The following is a 24,516-nucleotide window of genomic DNA, read 5'->3' on the forward strand; positions in this document are numbered from 1 at the left end:
TCTCGAGTGCTGTAAGGCAGCGACTCTACTGCTGCACCGCTATGCTGCCCAAAACTGTGTTTTTGGAACTGATGTACTATGGGGAGAAGGCAGGAATGGGGTACTGATTGGGGATGATCAGCCATGATCACATTGAATGGTGGTGCCTGGCTCGAAGGGCCAAATGGCCTACTCCTGCACCTATTGTCTATAGTAGTCTATCATGCTGAGAATTATATCCTGTGCTCTTTGCTCTATCTCTTGTACTTGAGTTTGACGATTGTATTTATTATAAGACTGCAACAACCAGGTTCAGGAATAGCTACTTCCCCACAGCCATCAGGCTATTAAACCTGGCTCGGACAAAACTCTGATTATTAATAAACAATTATCTGTTATTTGCACTTTATCATTTTGGTTATTCATGTGTGTATATATTTATATTATGGTATATGGACACACTGATCTGTTTTGTAGTAAATGCCTACTATGTTCTGTTGTGCTGAAGCAAAGCAAGAATTTCATTGCCCTATCAGGGACACATGACAATAAACTCACTTGAACTTGAACTTGTATGGTACATCTGATCTGCTTGGATAGCATGCAAAACAAAGCCTTTCACTGTACCTCGGTACACGTGACAATATAAAAACTAAACCTTGCCGGTGGTTTATGGCTAACATGAAGAGGAAAGGACTTTAACTCGGGAAGTTAACTGTTTATATGTACAAATTCTCAGTAAGCCAGACAGTTCAAGTTCAAGTTCAAGTGAGTTTATTGTCATGTGTCCCTGTATAGGACAATGAAATTCTTGCTTTGCTTAAGCACACAGAAAATAGTAGGCATTTACTACAAAACAGATAAATGTGTCCATATACCATGATATAAATATATACACACATGAATAAATAAACTGGTAGTGCAAATAACAGAAAGTGGTTGCTAATAATCAGAGTTTTGTCCGAGCCAGGTTTAATAGCCTGATGGCTGTGGGGAAGTAGCTATTCCTGAACCTGGTTGTTGCAGTCTTCAGGCTCCTGTACCTTCTACCTGAAGGTAGCAGGGAGATGAGTGTGTGGCCAGGATGGTGTGGGTCTTTGATGATACTGCCAGCCTTTTTGAGGCAGCGACTGCGGTAAATCCCCTCGATGGAAGGAAGGTCAGAGCCGATGATGGACTGGGCAGTGTTTACTACTTTTTGTAGTCTTTTCCTCTCCAGTGCGCTCAAATTGCCGAACCAAGCCACGGTGCAACCGGTCAGCATGCTCTCGACTGTGCACATGTAGAAGTTAGAGAGAGTCTTCCTTGACAATCCGACTCTCCGTAATCTTCTCAGGAAGTAGAGGCGCTGATGAGCTTTTTTGATAATTGCGTTAGTGTTCTCGGACCAGGAAAGATCTTCAGAGATGTGCACCCCCAGGAATTTGAAGTTCTTGACCCTTTCAACCATCAACCCGTTGATATAAATGGGGCTGTGGGTCACCCTCCTACTCCTTCCAAAGTCCACAATCAGTTTCCGCAGATGCTGTCTGGCTTACTGAGAATTTGTGGCCTTCTCTATCTTCACATCAAAGAGCCACTTTTCAGATCCATTGTGCGGGTGCAATGTTGTATTGTCAAACAGGATATACGTGTCTTCAGTGAGCGGCGGGTATAGGCACATGCCAAGACATACTCCAAATAGCATTGCACCAAAGCAGAGCAAGTATTAAGCTTGAGGTGTGAGTTACACACACTTGGCTGTGTGTCTCATTCAGGGGAGTCTGCTACAAAGTGACTTCCTCCCACACAATCACAGTGTGAATCAAAGTAATTTGCGTTCATAGGGCACTGCCTGCTGAATTTCGCGTCTGTCACTTGTCACACTGAATTATCACCTCAATAAATCAAAGCCATTGAATTTAATTTTACAAATGACTTTCTCACATCAGACTCTAGACTCCTCCGCTCAGTTCGCATCAACCAACCTGATCTCCCGGTGTTTAAGAAGGAACTTCAGATGCTGGAAAATCGAAGGTAGACAAAAATGCTGGAGAAACTCAGCGGGTGAGGCAGCATCTATGGGGCGAAGGAAATAGGGCCGAAACCCTTCTTCAGACTTTCGTCCCGAAACATTGCCTATTTCCTTCGCTCCATAGAAGCTGCCTCACCAGCTGATCTCCCGGTGGCTCAGCACTTCAACTCCCCCTCCCATTCCAAATCCGACCTTTCTGTCCTGGGCCTCCTCCATGGCCAGAGTGAGTCCCATTGCAAATTGGAGAAGCAGCTCCAGTTTAAATTCCATTTGGAATATTTTGGAGGACCAAGAAACCAAGCTCCATATATTTCACATGGGCAGTTTACACCCCAGTGGTATGAACATTGACTTCTCCAATTTCAGCTAGTCCTTGCTTTCTCCCTCCTTCCCCTCCCCTTCCCAGCTCTCCCACAGCTTACTGTCTCTGCCTCTTCCTTTCTTCTTCCAGCCCCCCCCCCCCTTTCCCTACCCCCACATCAGTCTGAAGTAGGGTCTCGACCCGAAGCGTCACCTATTCCTTCACTCCATAGATGCTGCCTCACCCGCTGAGTTGCTCCAGCATTTTCGTCCACCTCAGACTCTAGAAAAAAATTTTTTTCGATTCTTCTTTCAATTTTTCCGTGTTTGCTTATGCTGAGATTTTGTTTTAGTTGGTTTTAGACTACTAATATCCGTTCACTAGTTCTATATTATCCCAATGTTTCATCCATTCCCTACACACTGGGGACAGTTTACAGAAGATAATTAACCTGCAAACCTGCAAGTCTTTGGGATGTGGGAGGAAACCGGAGCACCCGGAGGAAACCCACGTGGTCACGGGGAGAACATATAAAATCCATACAGGGAGAAGCCGAGGTCAGGATCGAACTCGGGTCTCTGGCATTGTGAGGCAGCGAGCAGCTCTACCGCTGCGCCACCGTGCCGCGCGCTTCTCGAATGGGAATGGGATGCTTTTCCATGAACACCAATTGTCAGCATCACTCTGCCATAAAGCAGCCAGCTGGTGAGTTTGAAACAGTCTGGAGACCCGAAGCATCGCCTGTTCATTCCCTCCCCAGATGCTGCCTGACCTGCTGAGTTCCCATAGCACTTTGGACGAGGTGCCACTTGCAAGGAGACAAAGTGCTGGAGTAACTCACGGGTCAGGCAGCATCTCTGGAGAACATGGATAGGTGACGTCTTGCGTCGGGATCTTTCTTCAAGTAGTTTGGCCGCAGAGTGTCGTTCTATCTGGCCTCCACCAACAATGTGTGATCCATGAAGACACTCCCAATACAACTAAGGTACACAAAAATGCTGGAGAAACTCAGCGGGTGCAGTAGCATCTATGGAGCGAAGGAAATGGGCAACGTTTCGGGCCGAAACCCTTCTTCCCCCATCATTCTGAAGAAGGGTTTTGGCCCGAAACGTTGCCTATTTCCTTCGCTTCATAGATGCTGCTGCACCCGCTGAGTTTCTCCAGCACTTTTTGTGTACCTTCGATTTTCCAGCATCTGCAGTTCCTTCTTAAACCCAATACAACTAATGTTTGTAGCTCTTTGGCACTAATTTAATGTCAATGCCTGCCAAACGTTTATCTTTTTTTGTGCTGCCCAGGCACTGGGAAATGGATTAAAATGCAGTTGAATTGTTACACAGCAAATCACTTTCATGTAACAAGATACATAAACAACTCCCAAGGTGAACATTGCAATGGCTTGCGTGCAGAGTTTTCTGAAGCTTACTGTATCTAAATGCCTGAACCAAGCCCAGAAGTGGAAGCTAGCTTGTGACGTGTAACAACTCCCTCACACGGAACATGGAATGCGCCAGTTTAGTTTAGTTTAGTTTGGAGATACAGAATGGAAATAGGCCCCTTGCCCACCGAATCCGTGTCGCCCAGCGATCCCCGTACACTAGTTCTATGTTATTCCAGTTTTGCATCCTGCACATTAGAGGCAATTTACAGAAGCCAATTAACCTACAAGCCTGCACGTCTTTGGAGTGTGGGAGCAAACTGGAGCATCCGGAGAAAACTCACCGGGTCGCTGAGAAAATGTGTAAACTCCGTACAGACAGCACCCATAGTCAGGATCGAACCTGGGTCTCTGGTGCTCTAAGGTAGCAACTCTACCGCTGCACCACTGTGGATACAAAGATGAAAGAAAATAAAAGTTGATTAAATGTATTCCAACGAGTTTGCTTGAGAACTGTCATAAAATGGCAGCAAATGGGTTTGGGTCACAAAACACTTGCAAAGCTAATTAGACCTGGACAACATTAGTTATTCATTTTGTCACAGTCATGACATTGCTAATATGACCAGCGTTTCTTATAGAAACTTACAAAATTCTTAAGGGGTTGGACAGGCTAGATGCAGGAAGATTGTTCCCGATGTTGGGGAAGTCCAGGACAAGGGGTCACAGTTTGAGGATAAAGGGGAAATCCTTTAGGACCGAGATGAGAAAAACATTTTTCACACAGAGAGTGGTGAATCTCTGGAACTCCCTGCCACAGAAGGTAGTTGAGGCCAGTTCATTGGCTATATTTAAGAGGGAGTTAGATGCGATCAGGGGGTATGGAGAGAAGGCAGGTACAGGATACTGAGTTGGATGATCAGCCATGATCATATTGAATGGCGGTGCAGGCTCGAAGGGCCGAATGGCCTACTCTTGCACCTATTTTCTATGAGGATAGAAAGCAAAGAGCAGAGATGAGTAGAGATTGAAGAAGGGTCCCGACTCCAAATGTCACCTGTCCATGTTCTCCAGATAATCCCATGGTGGCTGCATGAAGCCTTTGACCAGGCCCGGCAATCAGTCGTGTTTCCCTGCTGTTTCCCAACAGGAACTGACAGTCTGAAGAAGGGTCTCAAACCGAAACCTCGCCCATTCCTTCGGTCCGAAGATGCTGCCTGTCCCGCTGAGTTACTCCAGTACTCTGTGGTCCATGTTCTCCAGAAATGCTGCCTGTCCCACTGAGTTCCTCCAGCACTTTGTGTCCTTCCCAGCAGAGATGAGTTGGTCCTCAGATGGAAGGTATAGTGGCAGCAGCATTGACCAAATGTTGGATTATGGATGCTGCTGTATATGAGGGGAGGATTGTGTTCAGCAACTTTCTACTCAGTAGCTCAGGGGAGTTGATTGAAGGTGATTGGCAAAATTCAGAATAAACCCTGCACGCAAGCCATTGCAGTGTTCACCTTGGGAGTTGTTTATGCATCTTGTTACATGAAAGTAATTTGTTGTGAAACAATTCAGCTGCATTTTAATCCATTTCCCAGTGCCTGTGCAGCAGAAAAAATGATAAACCTTTGGCAGGCCTTGATGTTAAATTAGTGCCAAAGATCTACAAACAAGAGTTGGATGCGGCGGCGCGACTCGTTGCAGCGGCTCCTACAGCCTGTCTGTCTTTTTTTATTTTTTGTCTAGTTAAATGTAGTGTTTTGGTGTTTTTTAAATACTGGTTTTTAAATGTGTATATGTGGGGGGCGGGGGGGGGGGGGGAGGGGGAAAAACACCGTTTAACAATCTCTTTCCCTGTCCGGGAGACCCGACCTTTTCCCTGTCGGGTCTCCGTTGTCGTGGGGCCTAGCACCGTGCGACGGCCTCCAACCTGAACGACCCGGGGGCTCGGGAGACTGCGCTGGCGGACTACTCACCATCGTGGGGCTGGCAGGCCTCGGAACGTGGGGAGCCGGGTGGTGACTCGCGGCTGCGACTCGACTCCTGGGGCTCGGAGGCTCCAGCAACGCAGCCGCAGGTCCGGTGGACTGGGACCTCGGGAGCTCGCGGGTCCGGGGGGAGAGAGGAGGACCGCTTCCCGGAGCTCCCGGCACGCGGACGTCTCCAGCCCGTGTCGCTGGGTTTGGGAACGACCCGGAGCGGGGAAGTACATCACCCGGCACGGCTTCGATGGCCGTGGGACATTAACGCGCCCGCCGGGGCCGCCAACTTCGAGACTTCTAGACCGGGAGCGGGCCGTAAATCGCCCGGCACGGCATAAAATGGCCGTGGGACTTATCATCGTCCCCGCCTGGGGCTTGGACATACGGGAGAGAGACATGGAGAGCAGGGGAGAGAAAGCCTTTTGCCTTCCACTACAGTGGGTTCACTGTGATGGATGTTTGTGTGAACTTAATTGTGTGTATGTCTGTAGGACATTGTTTTTGTTTGTATGGCTGTGGAAACAAAATTTCGTTTGAGTCTCACTGGGGCTCAAATGACAATAAATTTGTATTGTATTGTATTGTATGTGCAGTGCAATGGACAGAGGGAGTTCTACATGGATCAACACATTGTTGGTGGGGGTCAGATAGAACGCCACTCTGCAGCTAAACTAGAAGAAAGATCTGAGGTGACATTGATGTTTAAGAAAGAACTGCAGATGCTGGAAAAATCGAGGTAGACAAAAATGCTGGGAGAAAACTCAGCGGGTTGAGGCAGCATCTATGGAGCGCAGGAATGGTGATGTTTTGGGGGTCGAGGACCCTTCTTCAGACTGATGTGGGTGGGTGGGGGGGTGGGTGAAGAAGGTGACATTGAAGTAACTTCTATTTGTAAACTTTGAGAGAGTAATCTGGAATGCATCACCTACCGTAAGAGGTGACAATGTAGCTGATAACACAGCAACCTTGTCAAAGAGAATGGGGCTAAAACAGCTGAGGAGGAAAACTGTCAAAGTCTGTGTCGTGAAGGAAAATGTGATGCTGGTTTACACCAAAGTGATGGAGTAACTCAGCTGGACAGGCAGCATCGCTGGAGAGAAGCAACTGGTGACGTTTCGGGGCGAGACCCTTCTTCAGACTGTCAGTCTATTGGGAACTATTTGATCAATTTCCCTCTTGAGATAAATATAGATCTATCGTATCGTATCGGAAACAGCAGGGGAATGTGATTGATTGTTCTGGGCCTGTTCAAAGGCTTCATACCACCACCATGGGATTAGGATTCTCCAATCAATCTTCCACCACAAGGCCATGCCTCTATTGAGTTGAAACCGAACTTCAACATTGAGATGCCAAACAGGTTTTGATTTGCAAACCAAAGCAGTCTCCTTTGATGTTTGAATTTCTATTGTGTTCAGGTAGAAGGTGGCCACACGAGTGCCTTAATTCATAAGATCTGAAGCTCTCATTGAGGACTACCTGAAATATTGTCGGCGTTATGGAGATTGCGGCATGCGAGTTATTTAATTAAACTCGTATATTATCCCTTGAAGCAAAACAATGATAATTCATTCGAAGCTCTCATTTGTCTAACTTAAAAACAATATTTCAAATGCTTTTCATTAGTAAATAAAATTGAGTGTAATTAGATTTCCAAGGTCAGAATTTGTTTTAGCATTCTGAAACTGATTATTTTTTCTTTCGAAAGGAGAGAAACACACTCCCCATAATTCTCTTTGTAGCACTTCTGTAGTGTTTCCATGGTTTTCATTTAGTAATTGGACCTGTTGGTTTTAGTAACATCGTGGGGTTTTATTAAACTTCAGAAGTGAGGGTGGAAGTGGAGGCGTGGGAGAGCAAACCAGCGAGGATGCTGAAAACATTCCTCACACTTTATTGAGTCATAGAGTGATACAGTGTGGAAACAGGCCCTTCGGCACATCTTGCCAACATGTCCCAGCCACAGCTCAGACCTAGACTTCCAAAGCACATCCACCCATTTGACTTGAGCAAACTTGTACCACTGTAAATATCAGCTACGTTTATTTGCATATAGGTCGCTCATAATTTTACTTAGAGTCATAGAGTGATACAGCGTGGAAACAGGCCCTTCAGCCCAACTTGCCAACATGTCCCAGCTGCACTAGTCCCATCTGCCTGCACTTGGTCCATATCCCTCCAAACCTGCCCTACCCCTGTACCTGTCTAACGGTTTCTTAAATGTTGGTATAATCCCAGCCTCAACTACCTCCTCTGGCAGCTTGTTCCGTACACCCACCACCCTTTGTGCGAAAAGGATACCCCTCAGATTCCTACTAAATCTTTTCCCCTTCACCTTGAACCTGTGTCCTCTGGTCCTCGATTCCCCTACTCTGGGCAAGAGACTCTGTGCATTTCCCAGACAAACTGTTACGTGTCCGGTGAAAACCTTTTTTGTTGCGTGCTATCCAGTCAGAGGGTAGAGTATGCATGATCACAACAGTGTACAGATACAGCATAAAGGGAATAATGTTTAATGCAAGATAAAGTCCATTTAAAAATAGTCCAAAGGTCTCCAATGAGGTAAATGGTAGCTCAGGACCACTCTCTAGTTGGTGAATGGATATATGAATTGGCACCCAATACGTAATGAACATGCCCAGAATTAAGTGCATAGAATTTAGATGCACAGAGTCTCGTGCCCAGAGTAGGGGAATCGAGGACCAGAGGACACAGGTTCAAGGTGAAGGGGAAAAGATTTAATAGGAATCTGAGGGGTAACTTTATCACACAAAGGGTGGTGGGTGTATGGAACAAGCTGCCAGATGAGGTAGTTGAAGCTGGGACCATCCCAACATTTAAGAAACAGTTGGACAGGTACATGGAAAGGACGGGTTTGGAGGGATATGGACCAAGCGCAGGTAGGTGGGACTAGTGCAGCTGGGACATGTTTGCCGGTGTAAACAAGGTGTGGGCTGAAGGGCCTTTTTCCTCACTGTGTCACTCTATGACTCTCAATGACTCAGTAAAAATATGAGTGACCTACATGCAAATAAACGTAGCTGAGATTTACACCACAGTGGTACAAGGTTGCTCGTCAAATGGGTGGATGTGATTTGGAAGTCTAGGTCTGAGCTGTTCACACAGAAGCCAAGTTACAGAAGCTGTGGTTTGGCACAGAACATTACTAGCTTGAACACCTTGACATTAGTTTTTCAGGCTGCACAATGTGAAGATTTCTTTGGGGAGACACATAATGGCACCATTCAGTAATACAATACTCCCTAGAAATTAAAAATGGAGTGTGTGCAGAAGAAAGGGCAATCATTGAGGTCTATAGGTTTCTTTATTTCTACCAGTGTACTAAACTACTTGGATTAGTTCAACAGAAGAGTTTAGCTGTCATCTTCTCAGTTTATCCACTAGTGTTGCACATGTTGAAGATTGCAATTTTCAGTGCTATTGTAGATTGGATTAAGTAGACAAAGCGTGCCATCGTGGTTTGGCCCAGCAATTTAACCAGTAGGTGAGAAGGAAAGGGGGTGTCTTATTGTTTCTTTGCAAAGTGAGGCAAGCCACAACACTGAGACAATTGCTAAAACGTATTATTTAACAGTGGCGCAGCGGTAGAGTTGCTGCCTTACAGCACCAGATTATATTAGATTAGATTAGATTAGATCCTTTATTTGTCATTCAGACCTTTCGGTCTGAACGAAATTTCGTTGCCTGCAGTCATACATATAATAATAACAACAAAACACACAATAAACACAAATTAACATCCACCACAGTGAGTTCACCAGGCACCTCCTCACTGTGATGGAGGCAAAAGTCTTAAAGTTACTGTCTCTTCCCTCCTCATTCTCCCTCTGCGCTGAGGCGATATGTTGTTACCCCACCGCGCGATGGTCAGTCTCGCGGCTCAACCGAGCTCCGCAAACGGGCCAGTTCAAGCACCGCGGCCCGGGGTGGTCGAAGCTGCCAGAGGCCCAGGTTCGATCCTGACGATGGGTGCTGTCTGTACGGAGTTTGCGCGTTCTCCCTGTGACCACATGGTTTCTCTCCGGGTGCCCCGGTTTCCCTCCACACTCCAAAGACGTGCAGGTTTGTCCGGCTAATTGGCTTCTGCAAATTGTCCCCAGTGTGCGGGATAGAACTAGTGTACGGGCGATTGTTGGTCGGCATGGACTCGATGGGTCGAGGGGCCTGTTTCCACGCTGTATCTCGAAAATAAACAGGTTTGAGTAAAGAGAGTTGCTGATGGAACCGTGAAAGTTGCAAAGGCCACATTCCTGTGCATCTCATGTAATAGAGAAATGAAACAACACTGGAGGTTGAAAAGATGAACCTGTTCACTGCCTATTTTTTTTTTTACTATTGTCCATGACACGAGTATTCTTGGGGGTGGCACTGAACAGGTTAAAGGTGGGTTAAGTCCCCAAGCAACACATCCATTGCATGGAACACTGCTGGGCATAGGTTCAGACAGAGGCACCAGTTCCCCAAGTACCACAGCAGCTCACGGTTCCAGAAGGCAGCTCCCCATCACCCCACTGAGGATAACTTGCCAAGGATGCCACCTCTTGCGAATGAATTGAAGAAAAGATAGCTGAATAATGAAAGAGTGAGAACTGTTCCTTCATTAGATAGACACCAAATGCTGGAGTAACTCAGCGGGACAGGCAGCATCTCTGGAAAGGAGGAATGGGTGACGTTTTGGGTCGAGACCCTTCTTCAGACTGAAGGCAGGAGAGAGGGGGAATACATAGACAAGGAAGTGTAAGGTGTGAAAAAAGGGACAAAGGGGATGAAGATCAAGGACAATGTAGAATAGATCATTGTTAGCTGGGAGAGGTGACAACAAAGCAAACAGAGATAAAATGTAGTGGAGACAGTTAGACTGTACGGAGAACTGGGAAGGGGGGGGGGGGAGGGATGGAGAGCAAGGGTTACTTGAAGTTAGAGAAGCCAATGTTCATACCGCTGGGGTGTAAGCTGCCCAAGTGAAATATGAGGATTTTTTCCTCCAATTTGCACTGGGCCTCACTCTAACAGTGGAGGAGGCCCAGGTCAGTGTGGGAATGGGAGGGGGAGTTGAAGTGTTGAGCAACCAGGAGATCGGGTAGGTTCAGGCGGACTGAGTGGTGGTGTTCAGCGAAACGATCTTCGAGCATGCCATGTATTGTCTTTCCGCTGACTGGTTAGCACGCACCGAAACCTTTTCATTGTACCTCGGTACACGTAACAATAAACTAAACAGATACTGAAGAATATTTGGAAAAGGACAGTATTCTCCGAAGCCTTTTAAATAAAAGCATAAAATCTTGATTCATTCCATTCGGGCTTGAATGTCTGCAATGGTTGCCATGGAGAACCTGCTAAAATTAAACATAGTTTGCTCTCACACTTAGGCAAGTGGATTAGCACTTTGTAGGAAAGACTAACATTTATATAGCATTTATTTTCACAACCTAATGACATTACAAATCAATTCACCATCAGATTACATTTTATCTCTGTTTGCTTTGTTGTTACCTGCTCCTAGCTAGCAATGATCTATCTACATTTGCCTTCATCTCCATCCGCTTTGTCTCATTTTCACACCTTACACTTCCTTGTCTATGTGAGAGATTAATAAGGCCATAAGTGATAGGAGCAGAATTAGGCCATTTGGCCCAACAAATCTACTCTGCCATTCAATCATGGCTGATCTATCTCTCTCCCCCCCTAACCCCATTCTCCTGCCTTCCCCTGCCTTCTCCTGCCTTCTCCCCATAACCCCTGACACCCGTACTAATCAAGAATCTCTCTACCTCTGCTTTGGCCTGGCCTCCACAGCCTTCTGTGGCAAAGAATTCCACGGATTCACCATCCTCTGACTAAAGGAAATTCCTTCTCATCTCCTTCCCAAAGGAACGTCCATTAATTCTGAGGCTACGACCTCTGGTCCAAGACTCTACCACTCGTGGAAACATCCTCTCCACATCCACACTATCCAAGCCTGGGAGATTATTGAATGCATGTATTGAGATGGATCTGGGCTCTGTTGTACAAGAAACCTGGGAGCTTATAATCATGAGCTACAAGAGATGAAGAAGGCAATTGGAATGCTGGCCTTTATTACAAAGTGGGTGGAGTACAAGCGTAAGCGAGCCTGCCTCCAACTCTACAGGACGTTGGCAAGTCCACACCCGTTGTGCTGTGCCCAGTGTCTATCTCCGTACTTGGGGAAACAAATACTTGCCTTGGACGTGATGCCTTAACCTTCACTAGATTTTGGGCAGCACGGAGGCGCAGCGGTAGAGTTGCTGCCTAATGCCCCTGTCCCACTTAGGAAACCTGAACGGAAACCTCTGGAGACTTTGCGCCCCACCCAAGGTTTCCGTGCAGTTCCCGGAGGTTGCAGGAGGTTGCAGGTAGTGGAAGCAGGTAGGGAGACTGACAAAAACCTCCGGGAACCGCATGGAAACCTTGGGTGGGGCACAAAGTCTCCAGAGGTTTCCGTTCAGGTTTCCTAAGTGGGACAGGGGCATTACAGCGCTTGCAGCGCCGGAGATCCAGGTCCAATCCCAAATACGGATGCTGTCTATGTGGAGTTTGTATGTTCTCCCCGTGATCCACATGGGTTTTCTCCGAGATCTTCGGTTTCCTCCCGCACTCCAAAGAGATGCAGGTATGTAGGTTAATTGGCTTGGTACAAATGTAAAAAATTCCCTAGTGTGTGTAGGGTAGTGTTAATGTGCGGGGATCGCTGGTCGGCACTGACCGAAGGGCCTGTTTCTGCACTGGAGATACTCCACCCCTAGACTAGACTAGACTAGACTAGACTAGACTAGACTAGACTAGACTGAGTCCCACTGCAAATTGGAGGAGCAGCACTTCATATTTTGTTTGGGTAGTTTACACCCCAGCAGTCTGAACATTGACCACAAATTTCAGGTAGTCCTTGCTTTCTCCCTCCTTCCCCTCCCCTTCCCATCTCTCCCACAGCCCACTGTCTCTGACTCTTCCTTTCTTCTTCCCGCCCCCCCCCCCCCATCCCACCTCCTCATCAGTCTGAAGAAGGGTCTCGACCTGAAACATCACCTATTCCTTAGCTCCATAGATGCTGCCTGACCCGCTGAGTTTCTCCAGCATTTTTGTCCACCCCTAGACTAGACTAGATTGATTACAGCCATTGGCAGCAAAGCCGGCCTCCAATGTCCACCCCTGATTACTCTCTGAAACGGCCCGGCAACCCTCTCTGTTGAAACCACACTCAATGTCTGCTCTTGAGTCACAAATGAGACAGATATTTGTGGTGCAGGTGAATTCGTGCAACTGCTGTGGTCATCATTTAGACTTTCTTCCAGATGAGAAGTTGGATTTAAATTCTACTGTGGACAGTGTGAGATTTTAACTTAGGTAGACAAAAATGCTGGAGAAACTTAGCGGGTGCAGCGGCATCTATGGAGCGAAGGAAATAGGCAACGTTTCGGCCCGAAACATTGCCTATTTCCTTCGCTCCATAGATGCTGCTGTACCCGCTGAGTTTCTCCAGCACTTTTGTCTACCTGGATTTTCCAGCATCTGCAGTTCCTTCTTAAAGAGATTTCAACTTGGATCTCTGGATTGTTATTCCAAGCGTTGTGAGTTACTCGTTCAGCAATTTAACCACGCTGCCACCACCGTACAGCTAGTTACATTCCCTTGCACTGCATTCAACTCTGGATCACCTTAACAATAAGAATGGATATCCTGTTATCATTTTTCATATTTTAAAATATGTTCATTTTTTTTGGTCAACTTCAGATTCCGCTGCAATCTTCACATCCTTCTGCTGATTTGCCTTTATTGTTGTATCTATCTTTGCCAAGTACCGTTTCATCCGTGAGTTTCATGCGGACAAGCTATTTCACTGCACCCTGGTGTATATGTCAATAAACTCACCTCCATCTAAATCACTGACCGTTTAAGGACCAGTAATAGAATCATACCCTGGGGAAACGGGCCCTTCTGCCCAACGTGTCCCATCGACACAAGTCCCACCTGCCTGATTTTGGCCCATGCCCCTCTAAACCTTTCCTATCCATGTACCTGTCTAAGTGTACCTGTCTCATTGAGGGTATCTCTCTGAAGGTTGTAAATGTTTGGGACTCTCTATCCCAGAGAGTCACAGAAGTCAGAAGAAGGGTTTCGGCCTGAAACGTTGCCTATCTCCTTCGCTCCATAGATGCTGCTGCACCCGCTGAGTTTCTCCAGACTTTTTGTGTACCTTCGATTTTCCAGCATCTGCAGTTCCTTCTTAAACACTGAAGTTGAGACACTGGGAATGTTTAAGGTGGGAATAGGTGGACCTTTGGATTATAGAGGAGGGGTAATGGCTCAGGCAGGACAATGGAACTGAGGTCAAATATCAGACCCGTCCGATGTCAGACCAGGCTAGAGGGGTTGATGCCTGCCCTATCCAATTCCTCACGTTCGAATGATCTCGTGGTGGTAGTTGATTTCATGTTGACATTGGCTTGAACATTACTGACATTCTCCTGACACACTCTGGCCTGGATCATGCTGACCGATGCAGCCAACTGATGCAGGGAGCTGAGATGGGTCAAACATTGCAAACCACTGTACTTGGCTTCCCACAAAGCCTCTGAACCCTAATCCTAAACCCAGCCCCACAGTGCAAGGCTGAGGGCAGAGGACAGATGCACTTCAATCCCAGCCTCACCTTTAGTGCAGGTCAGCGACGCAGCGGTAGAGTTGCTGCCTTACAGCGTCAGAGACCCAGGTTCAATCCTGACTACCGGTGCCATCTGTACGGAGTTTGCACGTTCTTCCTGTGACCTGCGTGGGCTTTCTCCGGGCGCTCTGGTTTCTTCACTAATTCAAAAGCTGTGCTGATTTGTATGTTATTTGGCTTCTGTAAATTGTTCCTAGTGTGCAGGATAGAACTAATGTATGGGTGATTGTTGGTCGGCGCGGACTCAGTGGGCCGAAGGGCCTGTTTCCATGCTGTATCTCCAAGCTAAACGTTACTCTGAGGGTGGGGGTGGAGTAAGATTGGTGACCCGTGTTCTCTTGACCCAGTGGGAAAATAAAATTGCTCTCCTTACGTTGGATACATTCGAATGGAAGTAGAATGCATTTGCTTCTCGGAGTCAGAGCCCAGCAAGATGCCACGGAAGATCCACACAAAATGGTGGTAAACGCAGCAGATCAGGCAGCATCTGCGGAGGGGGACGTTTCACGTCGGGGCCTTGCTTCAGTCTGAGGAAGGGTCCTGACCCGAAACATCATCTGACCCCCTCCCCTCTCCAGATGCTGCCAGACCTGCCGAATTCCTCCGGCACTCTTTTGCTTTGCTCAATATTCCAGCATCTCTTTGTTCTTGTGTTCCCAGTTTGTGTCCTGACAGGATTGTTAGACGTTAATCCACCGTTTGTAGAGCCCAGATTTCTGCAAATCCTTTTGAAAATAACGTGTGACTCACATTCTGATGAATAACTAGCTTTATTATGCATTTGGATAAGAACAAAATGACAGGTCAATGAGTGTAATTATCCCTGAGAGGTGGGTGTAGATCTTTCTCATATCATTTGTGGATCTATCAAGTAAGCATTTATAAATGCAGAGTTGGAACATAGCATTTGAAATAAAAATGGAGCTATAGCTCAGTTAAGCTGTCTTGAAATATACATTCTCGGGTGGAAAATCTATAGTATTAAGTTTTCTTTTTGTCTGTGTTCTTCTGCTGTATCAACAATACTGACAGTGTGTACTCTGGAGTTCAGAAGGATGAGGAGGAATCTTATTGAAACATATAAGATTATTAAGGGTTTGGACACGCTAGAGGTAGGAAACATGTTCCCGATGTTGGGGGAGTCCAGAACCAGGGGCCACAGTTTAAGAATAAGGGGTAAGCCATTTAGAACGGAGAAGAGGAAACATTTCTTCACACAGAGAGTTGTGAGTCTGTGGAATTCTCTGGCTCAGAGGACGGTGGAGGCCAGTTCTCTGGATACTTTCAAGAGAGAGTTAGATAGGGCTCTTAATTATAGCGGAGTCAGTGGATATGGGGAGAAGGCAGGATCAGGGTACTAATTGTGGATGGTAGACAAAAGTGCTAGAGAAACTCAGTGGGTGCAGCAGCATCTATGGAGCGAAGGAAATAGGCAACGTTTCAGGCTGAAACCCTTCTTCAGCCTGAAGAAGGGTTTCGGCCTGAAACGTTGCCTATTTTCTTCGCTCCATAGATGCTGCTGCACCCGCTGGGTTTCTCCAGCACTTTTGTGTACCTTCGATTTTCCAGCATTTGCAGTTCCTTCTTAAATACTAATTGTGGAAGATCAGCCATGATCACAGTGAATGGCAGTTCTGGCTCGAAGGGCCGAATGGCCTACTCCTGCACCTATTGTCTATTGTAGGATGGAACTGTTGATAGACACAAAATGCTGTAGTAACTCAGCGGGGCAGGCAGCATCTCTGGAGAGAAGGAATGTGATTTTGTGTCTATCTTTGGTTTAAACGAATATCCACATTGAATGGCAGATGGAGGTTTAAACCGAAGATAGGTGATGGTTCAGTTTGAGACCCTTCTTCAGACCAATAGGTCATGTTTCGGGTGTAGACAGGGCTGAAGTAGGGTCTCGACCCGAAACGCCACCTATTCCTTTTCTCCAGAGCTGTTGCCTGACCTGACCCAGCTTTTTGTGTCTTAACAATACTGAACGATTTGCTTGTTGTTTTGAATTTATGCATTTTAGCCCAATCTTTTACAATAAAGCCAATCCTTTGCATATTTTTTTCTCAGGAATGTAGAGACGATGATAATCAAACTTAGAATGTTTTAGCTTTCATTAATAAACATCTTCACCATGCTCGAGAGTGTGTGATGCTAGAGGAATGGTTACACTGCGTGGGAACGAGCCCTTCGGCCAAACTTCCCCACCACTCAATTACGCATCAAAGTGTTGATCAGGGCAACAGCTGAAAGCATTTTTGTTTAGTTTACTTTAGAGATACAGCACTGAAACAGGCCCTTCAGCCCACCGGGTCCGTGCCGGCCAGCGATCCCCGCTCATTAACTCTGTCCTACACCCACTAGGGACAAGTTTGTTTTTACATTCACCTGGTGGGGTCACAACATCGGAAGCTTGGATTGCCTCAGCGCAGAGGGAGAGCAAGGAGGGAAGAGACTATGACTTTGGGACTTTAAACTGTGCTGAGTGTTTGTTATTTATTCTATGTTATGGCTGCAGGCTAAACCATTTCGTTGCACTGAAAAGTGCAATGACAATAAATTGAATCAAATCAAATCAAAACCAAGCCAATTAACCTACAAACCTGGACGTCTTTGGAGTGTGGGAGGAAACCGAAGATCTCGGAGAAAACCCACGCAGGTCACGGGGAGAACGTACAAACTCTGTACAGACAGCACCCGTAGTCGGGATCGAACCCGGGTCCCCGGTGCCGCAAGTGCTGGAAGGCAGCAACTCTACCGCTGTGCCACCGTGTCACCCAAAAAGCCATAGCATGTAGGAACATCAATGTTCCATTCCTGGTACATATGACAATTAAATCCCATTGTCTCCTGACATTCTATGTCTCCTGGGTGTACAAGAACACCAGGCAAAGCTATGACGCATCCTTTATCCCCACTTTAAACTCCTGTGCCCACTTTCAACAGCCCAAGCCTTCTTTCATACATACATTTTCACTGAGCCTCAGTACAGAGTGTGCAGTATTCTCTTGCCTATCATTCTCGATCAAGCCTAATTTCAGCCCGATCCACCTACTTCCCAATGAGGTCAACAGAAAGAATATCTGGTGGCTTGTACACAAAGCAACAACAACAGAAATCCTACCCGCATTCTGCTGGGCAGATTAGATGATCTGAGTCTCAATATCACATAAATGAGGCTATGCCCAGGGTTGTAACTGGATGTAGTGATTCACTTGCCTGTAGGGAGTTCGTACGCTCTCCTCGTGGCAGTCCTGGTTTTCTCCAGGTGTTTAGTTTTGTTTAGTTTAGAGATACAGCGCGGAAACAGGCCCTTCAGCCCACCGTGTCGGCGCCGACCAGCCAGTCCTTGCACACTAACACTATTCTACACACACTAGGGACAATTATTTTACAGTTAAACCAAACCAAATATACCTGCAAAAATTTGGAGTGTGGGAGGAAAGCGGACCTCCCGGAGAAAACCCAGGCAGGTCATGGGGAGAAAGTACAACCCCTACAGACAAGCACCTGTAGTCAGGATCGAACCTGAGTCTCTGGCACTGTAAGGCAGTAGCTCTACTGCTGCGACACCCAGTTCCTGCACAAATTCCAAACACGTGCACATTTTATGGTCAGTTAACTTCTGTAAGTTGTCCCAGGTGTGTAGGATAGAACTAGGGTATAGGTGATCGGTGTAGGCTCGGTGGGCCGAAGGGCCTGTTTCCACATTGTATCTGTATAGTTGAAATGATTCAATTATACTTTATTATCTCATGTGCCCAGGTTAAGTGAAATTATTTTCTGTGAAACGCTACAAATAAAATCTAAACGAGAAACTACTCAGAATTCCGAGTATAAAAACAAGGAACTGCAGATGCTGGTTTACAAAAAAAGACACAAAGCGCTGGAGTAACTCAGCGGATCAGCCAGCATCTCTGGAGAACATAGATAGGTGACGTTTTTCGGGTTGGGGCCCTTCTTCAGACTGATTGTGGTGGGGGGTAGGGGGAAAGCTGGAAAAGAGATTGTGGCTGAAACAAGAGTCGGGACCCGAAACGTCACCTATTCATGTTCTCCAGAGATGCTGCCTGACCCGCTGAGTTTAAGGGCCTGTCCCACTTACGCAACTTTTTCGGCGACTTGCCGGCACCCGTCATAGTCGCAGCAGGTTGTCAAAAGTTTTCAACATGTTGAAAATCCAGCAGCGACCAGAAAAAGGTACGACTCTTTGGGCGACTATTCACCACCGCGACATGGTTGGTCGTGAGTAGTTGCCCAAAGGGTCGTACCTTTCTCTGGTTGCCGCTGGATTTTCAACATGTTGAACATTTTCGGCAACATACTGAGACCATGACGGGTACCGGGAAGTTTCCGAAAAGAAAATCGCGTAAGTGGAACATGCCCTTTTCTCCAGCACTTTGCAAACCACCATCTACAGTTCCTAGCGTAGTGTCTGTCCATTTATTCCAGCTTTGGCACAATCGTTGACCAGCCTGCTGATATTTTCGATGCTTTCCCTCAGGTGACTTAAACCAAAAGAACTGGCTGAATAAATATCCAAGTTGCAAGGGGCCGAAGCAATCCCCCATCAACATTGACGAAGAATTCACGCACGTGAATGTGAATTTTCAGAAGCTGTCGTTCGAAGGCTGGGACCGCGAATCCAGAGGAAAAGTAATCATTCACAACAATGGAAAAACAGGTGCGGCATCCTTTTCTATTTCACTAAATTCCACATATCATAAACGGGGCAGTTTCATTTTGGGGATGAAAACAAGATGCTAGAGTAACTTGGCGGGACAGGCAGCATCTCTGGAGAGAAGGAATGGGCGACGTTTCGGGGTCGAAACCCTTCTTCAGATATCCGAAACTTCACCCACTCCTATCGAGAGATGCTGCCTGTCTCGCTGAGTTACTCCAGCATTTTGTGTCTATCTTCGGTGCAGACCAACATCTGTAGTTCCTTCCTTCAGGCTTCATTTTGGAGGTGATTTCCCCTGGACCTGAACTATCAGTAAAATGTTTAGATAGAATTAATAAACAATAGACAATAGGTACAGGAGTAGGCCATTCGGCCCTTCGAGCCAGCACCGCCATTCAATGTGATCATGGCTGATCATCCCCAATCAGTACCCCGTTCCTGCCTTCTCCCCCATATCCCCTGACTCCGCTATGTTTAAGAGCCCTTTCTACCTCTCTCTTGAAAGCATCCAGAGAACCCGCCTCCACCGTCCTCTGAGGCAGCGAATTCCACAGACTCACCACTCTCTGTGATAAAAAGTGTTTCCTCGTCTCCGTTCTAAATGGCTTACTCCTTATTCTTAAACTGTGGCCCCTGGTTCTGGACTCCCCCAACATCAGGAACGTGTTTCCTGCCTCTAGTGTGTCCAAACCCTTAACAATCTTATATGTTTCAGTGAGATACGCCTCTCATCCTTCTAAACTCCAGACCGTACAAGCCCAGCCGCTCCATCCTCTCAACATACGACAGTCCCGCCATCCCAGGAATTAACCTTGTAAACCTACGCTGCACTCCCTCAATAGCAAGAATGTCCTTCCTCAAATTAGGGGACCAAAACTGCACACAATACTCCAGGTGTGGTCTCACTAGGGCTCTGTACTGTTGACCATTGACCAACTGTTGACAATTAAGCTGTATCTTACTTCTTTATACTTCCATTTCCTCAGAAAAAAAAAATATTGGAACTTATTCTCCTGACACCTCTTCCCAGTGGAGCGTCTCCATTGATATATTTTTGGTAGAATCTGTAATGCTGCCTTTATTATTCTTGCCTTCCAGTTGAAATGAACCTGACAGATGAGTACTACATCAGTGGTGGAGGAATGAAATCCAGATACAAAGCAGGCAAGATGTTGTTCCACTGGGGAAAGTGTAATGCAACGGAGGGCTCTGAACATACCATCGATGGGCGAAAATTTCCTTTGGAGGTAATAAAAACTTGCTTTTGTACTTGGTGTAACTCTGACCATTGCTTGTATTGATGTTGTAATAGTACCTGTCTTAAATGCCTGCTCTGGCAGCTACCACCCTATATGTAGACAAAAAAGGTTTCCCCTCAGATTCTTAATCATAGGGTCGAATGTTATGGAAACAGGCTCTTCGGCCCACCTAGTCCATGCTGACCAAAATGCCCCATAGCTTGGCCCACTCGCCTACGTTTGTTTGGCTCATATCCTTCTAAACCTTGCCTATCTTAAAATTCTTGAGGGATTAATAATAATAATAATAATAAATTTTATTTTCGGGCGCCTTTCAAATCTCAAGGACACCTTACAAAGATTAACAGAAGAGAAAAAAATATATAGTCGGAGAAAAATAAATAATAAGGACATCATCAATACACAAATTAAAGATAGAAATCGCTCCAAAAACACAAAATCAAAAAAATCAAAAAACACAATGTGAAGAGAGAGCAGCGGCAGCTAAAGCGCGCCAGCGTCCACTCTCCCTTCCGACAGCCATCTTGGACACAGACTAACATAGTAACTACACACAGAAAAATCATCCCCCCACAGTGGTTACCACTGTGGGGGAAGGCACAAACTCCAGTCCCCAACCCCAGTTCTCCCAAAAGTCAGGCCTATTGAGGCCACCGCTATTGCCTCTACGGAGGCCCGATGTTCCTGGCCGTTCTGGCCGGGTGGAGTTGCCCCGGCGTCGGGAGAGTCCTCACAGCGGCTGGGCCACCTGGAACGGCCGCTTCCTAGCAAGGGATTGTCGGCTTCCGAAGCCGACCAGGCCGCGCCGGTTTGGAGCTCCCAGGCTCCTGATGTTATAGACGGCGCCGCCCGCTCCGCTCCGCAGACCCGCAGCCCGGAGGTGTTGAACTCGGCGGTCACCTCTCACCGGAGCTCCAGCGCGTCGATCCAGCGCGGCGACCCAGGCAAGGCATCGCCCGCTCCGCTCCGCGATAGCGCTCCACCGCTGTGCCGCCACCGAAGCCGAGGTGCTGGGCGGTCCCCGCCAGGAAACGCCGCTCCACGCCCGCTGATAGGCCACGAGGACGGGTCGATGGGCAGCCCGGAGAAAAAGTTGCCTCACCGACCAGGTAGGGACCTAGAAGTATAATTACCTCCTTCCCCCCACATTCAGAAATCCATTTCTCCAACAAACGAAGAACAAGACTTACGAAAAACTGGAAAAAAAAATGAATTAAACGGACGGCTGCTGGTTAGCAGCCATTCCCCAAGATGGCTCCTCCTCCTCTCCTTGAACAGGCTAGATGCAGGAAAAATATTCACAATGTCGGGGGAGTCCAGAACCAGGGTTCACTGTTTAAGAATAAGGGGGTTAGGCCATTTAGGGCTGAGATGAGGATAAAAACTTTTTCGCCCAGAGAGTTGTGAATCTGTGGAATTCTCTGCCACAGAAGGCAGCGGAGGCCAATTCACTGGAGGTTTCCAAGAGAGAGTTAAGTTTAGGTCTTAGGGCTAGCGGAATGTAGGTAAATGGGGAGGAAGCAGGAACGGGGCACTGATTTTGGACGATCAGCTATGATCATACTGAATGGCAGTGCTGGTTCGAAGGGTCTACTCCTGCACCTATTCTCTATGTTTCTATGTTTCTATCCATGTACCTGTCCAAGTTTATTTCAAATGCTTTATTCTACCTGTCTTAACTATCTTGTCCGCTTGACATGTTCAATGTAAAACATTTCATCGACTGGAGTTAAAAATAAACACTAGCGTGTTAAAGTTATTTCACAATTGCCATACTTTTCTACTCCGGAAGATTTGTCTTCCAGTCCCACCCTATACTTATGCAGACCTATCAGTGTGATTATAGGGCAGCCTCCCATTGAAATTTCTGCCTTTTGGTTTACAAATGTTACTCACGTTACTAGGGTACATTTAGCTTCGGGCTAGACCATTCTCTGGCTCTCTGCCATCTCATTCAGCTCTTAATCCCTCATCCTTCTGGCCTGTTTTTTTTCTCTTTCCTCTTTCTAAACTCCCAGAGGGAGAGAACTTCGAAAGCATGAGAAAGCCTTTGTTACGCACAATTACCCTGACACGGCCGAACCCACTATTGAACGTGCGTAGAATTCAGAAGCACGTGATTTCTGTGAGCGGTCAGAACAAACGCAATTGAGAAAGTTTAATTTAGTTCACGGATACAGTTTGGAAATCAGCCCTTCGGCCCACTGAGTCTGCACCAACCAGCGATCACCTGTACATTAGTTCTATCCTACACAGCAGGGACAATTTACAGAAGCCAATTAACCTGCAGGTCTGCCCGCCTTTGGAATGTTGGGAGGAAACCGGAGCACCCAGAGAAACCTACGCGGTCACGGGGAGAACGTACAAACTCCGTGCAGACAGCACCCGTAGTAGTCAGGATCGAAGGTGCTGTCTGTGTGGAGTTTGCACATTCTCCCTGCGATCATGTGGGTTACTCCGTGTGCCCAAGTTTCTTCCCGCGTCTCAGAAATTGCCCTCAGTTTGTAATCCAATCCAATCCAACTTTATTTGTTAAGCACTTTAAAACAACCAATGTTGACCAAAGTGCTGTACAGAAGAATAAACAAGACAGCATAAACAGACAACATAACAGCAAAGTGCTTTACATAAATTAAATAATAAGTTCCATTACAAACCATAGAAAAAGGTTAAAAAAAAAAAAAATGAATAAAATGGACACAACACATTTTAGAGTTCAACACAAACGTCCCCCCCACAGCAGAATCAAAACTTTCCACTGTGGGGAAAGGCACCAGAAAGTTAAGTCCTCTTCCTCTGTGAGACACCCGAGGTCGGGGCCCATTTGTGTAAGGAGAGGATGAGAACAGAGAGCGAATGTGAAGGGGTGATTGATGTTCAGTGTGGACTCGGTGGTCCGAAGGGGCTGTTTCTATACTGTATCTCTGAAACAAGCCATTAACTCATTGTGTTTAAGAAGGAACTGCAGATGCTGGAAAATCGAAGGTACACAAAAAAGCTGGAGAAACTCAGCGGGTGCAGCAGCATCTATGGAGCGAAGGAAATAGGCAATGTTTCGGGCCTAAACCCTTCTTCAGACTCATTGTGGATCTGTTTACATCAGGGATATTCTCTGGCAGTTTCAAGCCTTACGCAACCATGGAATTGGCTAAAGATAGACACAAAATACTGGTGTACATCAGCAGGCCAGGCAGCATCTCTGGAGAGAAGGAATGGGTGATGTTTCGGGTCGGGACCCTTCTTCAGACCCGAGATAGACACAAAATGCTGGAGTAACTCAGCAGGATAGGCAGCATCTCTGGAGAGAAGGAATGGGTGATGTTTTGGGACGAGACACTTCTTCAGACCTCGACCCAAAACATCACCCATTCCTTCTCTCCAGAGATGCTGCCTGTCCCGCTGAGTTACTCCAGCTTTTTGTGTCTAACTTCGGTTTAAACCAGCTTTTGCTGTTCCTTCCTGCACCCTTCTTCAGACCCTCATTGATACGGACCAACTGAGCAAATCAAAATCACAGAGTGGTTGATATAATCTAGTGTTTACTCCATGTATTTGAGGCATTTCATATTTTTCAATCGGACAATAGACACAAAAGGTTGGAGTAACTCAGCAGGACAGACAGCATCTCTGGAGGCAAGGAATGGGTGACGTTTCGGGTCGAGACCCTTCTTCAGTCTGACAGTCAAGGTGACTTGTGCTTAAAAAAATCATATGTATGTTTTGCCCAGGGAATTGGACAATTCTGTACCCAGAGCACAAAGTAAATGGCAGAACACACCATGGTTTGTGACTTTTGTTTTGTTTAGCTTAGTTTAGAGATACAGTGTAGAAACAGACCCTTTGGCCCACTGAGTCCGCGCCGACCAGTGATCCCCGCACACTAACATTATCAAGTCAATTAACCTACAAACCTGTACGTCTTTAGAATGTGGGAACCAAAACTAAAGTGGTGTGAAGTGTATTCAAAGAGGTTGTAAAGGTAAGGAAGCATATTTATATTTAATGACAATTAAAAGTGCAAATAAATGGTGAAGTAAAATAGCTCATGTGATGCATATTCTGAAACATAATGACTGTTCTACGCATGAAAGATTGAAATTTTTTCCCCCTTATAAATGTGTTTCCAGATGCAAATATTCTGCTTTGAATCAGACCATTTTGAAAGTTTTGATGATGCAGTTCAGGGTCAAGGCCGCCTGAAGGCTCTGTCTGTTTTATTTGAGGTAATTG

General features: G+C 46.5%; 1 protein-coding gene across 5 annotated transcripts in view; it reads left to right on the top strand.

Moving 5' to 3' along the window:
• Window positions 1–24,516, top strand: part of ptprz1 (protein tyrosine phosphatase receptor type Z1) — a 193,041-nt gene that overhangs the window by 76,746 nt on the left and 91,779 nt on the right. For all 5 annotated transcript variants that reach the window (XM_033037615.1, XM_033037614.1, XM_033037616.1 and 2 more), the window contains exons 3-5: window positions 18,848–19,027; window positions 20,126–20,274; window positions 24,414–24,509. In XM_033037615.1, coding sequence (XP_032893506.1) covers window positions 18,848–19,027; window positions 20,126–20,274; window positions 24,414–24,509 — 425 coding nt within the window. The remainder of the gene's footprint in view (window positions 1–18,847; window positions 19,028–20,125; window positions 20,275–24,413; window positions 24,510–24,516) is intronic.

Source organism: Amblyraja radiata, chromosome 19 (genome assembly GCF_010909765.2).
Source record: "Amblyraja radiata isolate CabotCenter1 chromosome 19, sAmbRad1.1.pri, whole genome shotgun sequence".
Lineage (NCBI taxonomy): Eukaryota > Metazoa > Chordata > Chondrichthyes > Rajiformes > Rajidae > Amblyraja > Amblyraja radiata.